This window comes from Montipora capricornis, chromosome 2, assembly GCF_036669925.1.
Source record: "Montipora capricornis isolate CH-2021 chromosome 2, ASM3666992v2, whole genome shotgun sequence".
NCBI classification, from domain to species: domain Eukaryota; kingdom Metazoa; phylum Cnidaria; class Anthozoa; order Scleractinia; family Acroporidae; genus Montipora; species Montipora capricornis.
The window spans coordinates 2,616,854-2,626,853 of NC_090884.1; the positions used below are offsets into that span (position 1 = coordinate 2,616,854).

Sequence of the window (10,000 nt, forward strand, 5' to 3'; positions counted from 1 at the left end):
TTCCATTCTACAACTGTGTGTTCTAATCATTGTCACAGCCATTAAATGACAATAAAATACTTTTATTTTTGTCACCAGCACCCATATTTCTTTCCAGTAATGGATGTAGATTTTGTGTTTGAGCACAACCTGGTAATGTTGGTCCACCCTTATCGGTCAGGAGGATCATTAAAAGACATCATTTATGGGGTATAGCTTAACATCTTGATGTTCTTGCACTTTCTTAACTTTAAATGGCATCTTTATTGTTTTACAAGTCTGAACAGTTCTTAAACTTGGTCATAAAACAAATAGCAAAGTCATTATTTCAACCAATCACAGCAGGTACAAACAACGCAATGAATCAATCCAACTTTGTAGCAATTCCATGTAATTTGCTCAAAGCATGGGAAAAATCACTCATGCAAGTCCAGATTGGTTTTGGTTTTCCTAACTTGTGTTATTACTTTTCATTTAGACACTTGAAAACTTTCTTTGGGAGCCAACTAAGGAAATTTCGGAGGAGGGAATGGACCGTTAACCTTGGGCTCCATCCTCAACACCTTATTATTTTCAAATCACTTTAATACACCCTACTTAACTAGAATGCAACTAATGATTGTGTTTTTTTTTTATTTGATTTATTTTAAATCTTTTGATTTATGTTAAAGAACTACATGTATGATATTCTTTAGTGTCCATTTCTAATTACATATTAATTACATGTATAATAAAACGTCCTTTTACTTTTAATTTTGTTGCTATACCATGCTATCACGCATCAGCTAGGAACGTTAGGTTTTTTTATAATTATAAATTCAGTCTGGATGTATCAGTCCTTGTGGTGAAAGAGTTGCAATTTTGCAAAAAAGTCTCACAAGCCTGCATATGACAAAAACAAATCTAATTCTTTGTTTTAATGGTAATCTGCATTTTGAAGCAGCTTGTCATGCTAATGAAGGAACAGATATTTGCTTCTTACTAGCTCGGGCTTGGAAGAAATCACTGCAAGTTTAACAGGGTGTTAGCAGCAAAAATTGAAGAAGAAAATGTCAACATATAGTTACTGTAAGTGGAGAAGTTAAGTTAAAAGGAAAAATGCTTAGGAAATATGTAATGTTACGGCTATATTGCATTCTGTATAACTTCATCTGACATCTTAATCTGTCACTTTCAGTCTCGTCCAAAGTTGCCTTGGGAACAGAAATACCAAGTGAAAGGGAAATCTTTATCACTTACACAAATTCGGAATTATGGAAGACAAGTCTTAGAGGTAATATACTGCATTTGTTACCTTTCGTTCTCATGTGTAAATGGTCAAAGGTTTGCTGCATTGTCCCCTGCTTGATAACTGTGAGGAAACACACTGTTGTTTTCTTCCTTCTATAGCTAACCCTAACCCTAAAACCATCCTAAGTATTAAATTTTATCCCAAGATTTATCATTATATCTCTTAGAGGGAGCTTACATTGCACAAATTTCCATTACTGTTTACAGGTATCTGAAATAAAAGCCAGACAGTAACGCATACCCAGCAACGGGGCAAGGAACCTTGTATGATTTTTTTTTTTTCTTTTCAGGCCTTGTTATACTTGCGAGGTAAAGGTCTACCACCCTGTGGTCACATACACTCTGGAAATATATTTATAACCAATGGAACTTCAAAGTGAGTCAAAGAGTATGCGTTTATAACATTACTGATGATAGTGTAGTAGCTGAAGGCCAAGCCTAGCTCTATGTATCGTATGACAAACTTCAATATATACGTGTAAATATTGATAGATACGAATTTAACATATAGCAGAGAGCTAAATTGTTTCTTAATATAGTTCTTTCCTCTATAAATTTGTGATTAAATTTTACCATTTTTTGCTTGTCGAGAACAGTTAATGTTGAGTCTATTTTGTCTTAGGCTTTCTGGCTTTGAAAACTCCTTCTTTGGTTGGAAATCAAGGCTTGATCCTACTCTAAAGAAACTGTTTAAAGTGAAAAAGGCTGATATTGATGTTATTCAATTTGGTAAGACTACATATTTGTGCAAGTATTAAGGTTGGTAGGTTAAATACGTGCACTCAAAAACAAAATGCCATGATCTTGATTTTAATGTGAACTGTATTCAAAGGGAGATATATAGTAACCAGTCAAACTTGTGGCTGTAATTGAAAATTTAGACAAAATCTAGTGAATCTGTGAACGTGCCAACACAAAAGGAAAGAAGTTGGATCGTAAGGAAGTTAATTAAATTTCTGCGGTTTTTTGCTTAGTCTTAACCAACTTATTTTTTGATAATTTCAAATTCTCATTTCATCTCACAGAGAGTTGTCATAGTAAAATTAATGTGGATTAAGACTTCCTGGCCTATTTAATATTAAGAATTAAGTTTTAACCACTTTTCCTTCTTTCTTGTGGTTAATTTATAAACACAGTGGGGTGTAGAGAAGAGGAAATTCCTTGTGTCAATTTCAAGTGCCATCTACTAGAAGTAGGTCGACTATCATGGATCTCCAGCTGTTCCGATCTTCCGCTCTTCTTACACATCCATTATAGGTGTGTCCTAACCATTCTTTGATGTTTTAGATCCAGGTAACTCTTGGTCTCCTCCATCCTCTCTTCCCTTCAATTTTGCCTTCCAGTAACAATTTTTGGATCGACCTTATTACGCTCTTATTACGTGTCCAAAATACTGGCATTTTCTATTCTTTATTGTTGATAAAGAATGAGGTTGTTGTATTTGCCATCTTTAGAACTTCTTTATTGGTTTTATGTTTTTTGTTTTATGTTCCGTCCATGGTACTCTTAACATTCTTCTATATACCATCCTGGAAACTTAACAGTCCAAAAATGCATTGTTGGTGGGCTAAGGTACAATACTTTGGTTATCATCTGTTGTGTCATCAGGTCACCTGATATACGAAATGTTGGCTGGATATGAATTAACAACAGCAGAACCAATCAAAGAGAATTTGGTTAACTTTAGAAATGCTCCGGTTGTGGAGGTTTGTCAAACCAGGTTTAAATACATAAACATTATTATAATACAGAAACCCATCATACTTCTTCACAAGTACATAGGGCAGTGACATGCTTCTTGCAACTACTACAATTTGCCAGCAAAGTTCACACATACCTACCTACATGTTCATAAATTTGTTGCTTATCTGATTTTCATCCATGAACATCCATTTGCAAGTCTAGTACATGTACCTTGTTCACATTATGGACCTAGTAAAAAAATGCCAACTTAACCAATTGCCAAAGCTATAATGACCACCTATTCTGATGATAGGTGTGAACTCTGGGCAATTCAAATGATTATAGACGTTTTACTTGTGGTAATTCTTTACTCACTGATGTAGATTTTAAAATAAAATGTGATGCTAAATATCTTTTGTAAAGTCTAATATGAAATTGACTCATCGTAAAAAATATGAAGTACTTTCAATATTTAATGCTTTTATATTGCGTTTACAGGTCATTAACTTTATTTTCTTCAATGAAAGTGGACTGTATCCATCATTGGATGAGGTGAAAGAGATATAGTGATGAATCAAATACTAGAAATAGTTTAAATCTAATCAACGATCTTAATCTAAGCTTAATCTAATCAACGATCACAATTAATCTTCAGCCTTCGATGGGAATAAAGCAAGTGTTGAGATAGATCCCTGTCACTTGACGGGTGGTAAGGCAGCCCACCCAACATACGGTCCCATGTGTGAAAGCCTCCACCTTTTCCCACACAGTCTATTTCACTTTTGGGTTTCCAATCATCCTATTTGTCCAGTATGATGTCATCATTGTTACACTCTCATATGGGATGGGCTTTGAGGAATCGACTTATTATTTTGTTTCACCATTACTTTGTTGCAATAGAAATTATTGTAATAGTTTCTGCTCACAAAATTACGAGTTGATTTATTTTGGTTAACAAATAGAGAGCTTTTAGCCCTCTTTCCAGCTCTCCTGCGTGCAGCAGGACTTCCCAAAAATAGACCACTCCAAATCGCTAATAGAGCAGGCTAGCCATCTAGTGAGCTTTAAACACAGGTACTTTGGAGTGACACAAGGCAAATTGCCGAAGTTTCGGAGTAGCCAGTCACCCATTTTGACGCACAGAAATGTGTAGCATCAAACACTTTTAAAAGCAAAATGTCATGACTGTACCCTAATCCTTACCCTGTACTAAGTTCTCTGACATGTGACGATGAAACGTCATGGTATGATCAGGGTTTGGTTGGAGGAATTTAACTCTTGCATTCTCATGATCACATTATTTCCATGAACATTCAATCAATCTGTTCTTGGTCACTTTTACATATGGGGCTATCTATTTCCTAGTGATTACTATCCACCTTTAGTATCACCCAACTAGTGGAGTAATGCAAATCCTGCAGTTTGATTGGCTACGCTACTAGAGGACTATTATAAATAGTCCTCGACTAGCGAAAAGCGTGACGCTTTCTTTCGTTTTATACCCAAATAAATATTTCTTTAACTTGCATTTGCTAACTTTATTATTGCCTTTTCTGTCCGTCTAGTAGGGTGACACTAAAACAATTAGACCCTTCGCCCTTAAGGGCCACGGGTCTAATTGTTAATTAACACAGACATTTAAGGGGTTTTAGTTTCATTTAACAACAAACACCATATATTCTACCCTTATATCATTACAAAAGATTTCACATCCAATAGAATTAACTATATTGTATGAAAGGGTATTGGCCTGCTCCTAAAATAACTGGAAAGATAACGAACTAGGAAGCCTGCAGACCACTCCAAATCGCTAATAGATCATTATTGATCAGCACTCGCAACCTTTCTTACATTAATAAAAAGATTACAAAAACCTCCTCTTAGGGGCACCTGGCCATGTGGGTGTCCGCTCTTGAAAGAGATGATTGTACTTGATGTTTTTCTATTTAATTTTTTTATATTGGCTTTGTAGTTACCTATTTATTATGCCTTTTGATTTACTTAATAGTTTTACCCTTCCCTTATTTTAACCAAGTCCCAGGAAATAAGTATTCTTGTTCTTGTTCTTGCTCTTGTGGTTTAGCTTGCTAGCCATTCTTTATTCAAAGGTGGTGACCTTAGTGAGTTGGAAAAGTTCAATCCTGGCCCTGTAAGTTTTATTTTATGGTTTCAATCACTTTATCATTTTTATAAGTTTTTTGACATTTTAGCTAAGGTATGTAGTTTAATTCATTGTCTTCATTTTCCTTTGCAGATTCAGTTAAGTTCAAATGTGAAACAGCTGCTTAAACTTTTCAGGAAAGAAAGTGAAGAAGCTGATAGGTACTTGTATATGACAAGCATAACACGAACTACTCTTAATTCGGCTCAACCGATGTCATCATTTTCAAGAAACGGTATCATTAGAAGGATTGACTCCTGTAGAATTTCGTTATAATACAGTACATGACCAATATGCACTGTTCGCAGTTAGCAAAAGCTAGTTGACGCGAGCAATGGTTACACGTTTATAAAAAAGAGAACAAGTAGAGAAAGCTGCAATTAATATTCATGTAAAGTTTTACAAACAATATATTACAGAACATGTAGGTATACAAACAACTAAGTAAATATCATCTAAAGTCAAATCAATTGAAATGCAAATATAAGAAGCCAAAGTATTAAGACATTTTTGTTATTAAGACAAACAAATCAATATAGTCTTGTTCTAAAAGTCTTTGGAGTAGAATATCATGGATTTTAAAATTGTTTTTGGATAGATGGCAGATTTCTCGACGTAAACTATTCCAAATTTTTGCACCATTTGTTGAAAAGGATTTTTAAAGTGGTACTATGATCAAAAAATCATTTCCTTTTTTTCTTCTGATTTTGAAAGCGTGTTCGCTTAACACCTAACTGGCAAAATTTTGAGCTTTGAGTTTCATCCAAAGACTGTTTATTTTTAGTGTAAGTTTTGGATTTCATGGTCCGCCATTACTCACGTTCAAAACTGGCCGATTGGACCTCAGAGGGTTGGATCTAGAGAAAATGACGTCATTTACTCACTAGCTTAAAATTTCAGCGTGCAAACGCAATTTATTACATATGCAAAGCACGGGTTTAAAAGTCTGAAAGCAAAAAACTCCCGTGCTGCATATTAATTAGGCCGCGTACACACGCATTGCATTCTTAAACTAGTGAGTGTTTGACATCATTTTCTCCTCGACCCAGCTCTCTCAAGATTTTGAAGTTAGTAATGGCGGACCAATAAATAAGAAAATTCCAGCTAAAATAAACAGGTGTCTTTTTAAAATCAGAACTTAAAACTTGGGTGAGTTAGTGTTTAGTTAACATAGTTTTGAAATCCAAAGGAAAAACAAAATTTTTTTTTGGTCGTAGTACCACTTTAAATCCTTTTCAACAAATTAAGATTAACATTAAAATTTTTTTGGTCAGGTCTTGAGGGGGCTGCAAAAAATCACCTCTTGAAGATGGCCTAAACCTAACCCTAACCACACAATTGACTAACTTCACTTGCCTTTGCGTAAAAAGATGGTCTAAATATTGTGAATTTTTTTTCCTTTTTATTTTGAATCGTAAGGAAAAGGAGACCGTCAGATAAGAAAAGAAAATTATACGATGGCCCATCAGTTCAAAAAGAAAGAAAGCCTTCCAGGTGAGTTTACAGCAAATTAACTTTTTAAAAGCTAATTTGTAGTTTTAACTTTCCACTTTCTGTTCGTCTTGGTTAACTGAATTCCTGCGGTTATAATCATTGATTTCCCTAACCTTTTTCCTAGTTTTTCTGTCTTTCTTGATGATATCATATTTTCCAGGTCGCAAAGCCAAAGACCTTCAGTGGACAAAGTGGCAACGATTCCATCAGTTCAGTTTCACCCTCAACCGTCATCGTCTACCAAAATCCCACCCCCTCCTCCCATGCAGGTTCCACCCCCTCCCCGATCGAAAAAGCAATCATTAACACAGAGTATTCTAACAAAACCACCAAGCAAGAGTCATCGAGGAGCACTGCTCAGTGAAATTCAGAAAGGGACCAAACTGAAACGAGCAGTGACAGATGACAGAAGTGCGCCTCGCATATAATAGTGAAAGGCTTGCTCGGAATGTGTGAAACTCGCTCTCATTGAGTACTTTAATTCCGCTCGCGTTTGCGGTAAACGTGGCAACGACGTAAGAGAAGATTTAGCATTGCGTTTACGTGAAACGGCAAACGGCGGGTCAGTGCTGCTTTTCAGGAAAGCAAGGAAATCATTTTATTCTTATTGTCTCTCCTTCGAGAAGTCGCCGTTGTCTTTAGAAAACAAGCAACTGAGGAAAGAGCTAAACTAGTTTTTTTTTTAATCTTGGCGGAAAAACAAATTTCAGTTAGATGTTCGTCGTGCTCCGTAAATCTCTCTGTAAGCGACATGCTAATTTGCTCCGGTTGTCGACTGTGTTTAATTATACACGTTGTTGTTAGATATATGGGTACAGAAGAAGCATTTACAGTAACATGAACGCGAAATTTCTGGACATCCCTTGCTGTAACCGCTTTTCATGGAGGAGAACACGAGAAATTTTAAAATGTTACAGACAAGATATATGCTTTGTAGGGCAAGTATTTTACAAATTATTTGTTTAGATGTGCATTCTTCTTTGTTTTGCTTTCTCAAGTTTGCATGATCATGTGAAAACTCCATGAAAAAATTTCTTTGAGCTTTGCCTGATTTTCGGTTGTATGTATTATGTAATCCGCCGCCTTTGTTACTTGATACGAAACGGAGTAAATCTCTGATACTAGGTGGTAAAGTGACATCTTTTATCCTTTTTGACTTGATTTATCAAAATTGTTGTCACATTTCTCAATTTTATAACCCACAACCTTGGCTCTTGTTTCTTTGCTTATTTTTTCCTGACTTTAAATTTTGCAAGGGAATTACCGCTAAAGTTTCCGGCTTTTTCCCACGTATAGTAGCTTCTACGTGATATTAAGTTTGTATGTAGACTGAACACTCAGATGCAAATCTCAGTGGTATGAAGTCAAAATTACATTCACATTTATTGAATAGCTTTTCTCTCAAATGCAGTTTTTTTTATTCTTGTTGCTTGGTCCAGTCTTTTTTATCTACCGAAGTCCATCATCGCGACAAGATTGTAAAAAACATTGCTGGGAATTTTTTTCTTCACTTCTGAACTCGTAGACCTATTAATTAATTAATATTTGTCTGTCAGGAAATGCAAATGTCCCGTGGAAGAAATTGAATATACGAACACTTCGTAATCCGGAAAGACATCTGTTTTTTGGTTTTAAACTGACGCTCTCTCTCTCGAAGAAATTGCGTTCAGTTTGGAAAGGATCATCGGAAACTGCGGTGACTACTGCAGCTAGCTGCCCTTGTGGATGAGCCGGTAGCTCTTCCACTGAATGAGAATTTTCATGAAATCTCCACGACTTGAACGCGGACAATATCATGTTGGTGTTGTTCTTTTAATAATGGCGACTAATCTGGCGGAAAGAATGTGCTGCTCTGCAACTTCTACGTCCAGTCCTTCTGAATCAACAGTGACTCTAAACGGGTCTACTCTTGCAAGTAGTGACCAGGGTGCCTGGCGGCTTCGTACGTTTGACTGTTCTAAAATTTCTCCAAGTGCAACTCTCGTGCATTCAACCTCAACAGAAACACGAATTCTAAACGATAAAAGAAAAATAACCAGAAATATAAATAGTAAACCGAACGACTGTACTTATGAAAGCAATGGTTCCTTGTGTTCACGCTTTGTGGATAAATATTCGTCATTTTATCTGAAGGTAAGATTGAATCCGTGTAAATAATTAAGTTACCTATCCTTGGAATCGCACTGATTGATTTCTCAAAAATTGTCCGCTTCAGTTTTTATAAAAAAATCTACCACTTATTTTACCAAAAGAGATAGTCGTTTTTCAGTTAATATAGACATGTGTGTCAAATAGTCCTCATGAAAGAGCTCGCGTTACTTAACCCAAGTTTATGTAACAAACTTGCACACCCATGGGGAGTTGATTCTTCAGTGCTCGTCGGCACTTTCCAACCCCCGATTCTCGTTGACAGGAAACAACCCTTACTTCGTCCTATTAGTATAAACATTGCCTTTCTCAATTTAATTGACACGAACATTATAAAAATACAAATGGGACGTTAATATCTTATAGTTGACTGATGTCACCTGAAAATGTCTTCAACAGCAGTGTATGACTTTTGTTATTGATTAATAGACTGGTGGCTGGTTAATGCTGGGAATCGTTTTGGCGGGAGTAGCGGCTTTAGTTGTCACTCATATCCTGGGTATGAGAAGTATGCGCCGCCCTCGACGGAGACAACTTTCCCGTATTTTGTGGGTAGAAGCTCTCACAAAGTCTAAAGTGGCCAGATTTGTCTGACGTTTCGCTGACATTCTCATTAAAAGAAAACCGAAACAACACAGCCTATCCTTTCCGGAAAGCCGAAATCTCCCCAGTGACACTTAGCTAATGGGTCATCAGGATGCGGAACCCGTAGAAGATGGATAGAAGTAAAAAATAATAAAAGTCTCGTCGTGCATACTGTTACGTGCAGGAAACAGGTTACCAAGTTTGTGGTCACTATTTCCAAGAGAAAATGAGGGGACAGAGAAGGAGGCTCCCGGTCCAGCCCTTGGGATATGTCATGTCCACGAAAGTTGTTTTTAGACGAGCGGAAGTCTTCCGAGACGTCCGCATGCTGGCCAACCTCGTACCGATGTTTGAAAGAAAATATATATTCATAAGCCTTCCACGTACGCCATCATTTTCTCTTTTCACTAAGAACCTGAGAACGAAGCAAGACTGCATGCAAACGTCTCGGAAGACAGACTTCCCCTAGAACAAAGACTTCCGCTCGTCTAAAAATAACTTTCGTGGACATAACATATCCCGGCAAACGCCTTGAGCCTCCCTCTCTGTCCCCTCATTTTCTCTTGCTATTTCCAATAATTTTTTTGGATAGGCCACGTCGGGAAATACCATAATACTCTTTGTTTGTCCCCCCAAATTTTTAATAAGCATTGTTTTTGT

At 36.5% G+C, this 10,000-nt stretch overlaps 1 protein-coding gene across 2 annotated transcripts in view; it reads left to right on the forward strand.

The window, feature by feature from the left end:
- The window catches only part of LOC138038436 (slowpoke-binding protein-like), a 20,986-nt gene extending 13,174 nt beyond the window's left edge, over positions 1-7,812 (forward strand). For both annotated transcript variants that reach the window (XM_068884297.1, XM_068884298.1), the window contains exons 6-15: positions 79-189; positions 1,157-1,252; positions 1,560-1,645; positions 1,892-1,998; positions 2,878-2,975; positions 3,451-3,504; positions 5,036-5,101; positions 5,207-5,274; positions 6,533-6,607; positions 6,768-7,812. In XM_068884297.1, coding sequence (XP_068740398.1) covers positions 79-189; positions 1,157-1,252; positions 1,560-1,645; positions 1,892-1,998; positions 2,878-2,975; positions 3,451-3,504; positions 5,036-5,101; positions 5,207-5,274; positions 6,533-6,607; positions 6,768-7,035 — 1,029 coding nt within the window. In that variant the 3' untranslated portion in view covers positions 7,036-7,812. The remainder of the gene's footprint in view (positions 1-78; positions 190-1,156; positions 1,253-1,559; positions 1,646-1,891; positions 1,999-2,877; positions 2,976-3,450; positions 3,505-5,035; positions 5,102-5,206; positions 5,275-6,532; positions 6,608-6,767) is intronic.
- The last annotated feature ends 2,188 nt before the right edge of the window (positions 7,813-10,000 follow it).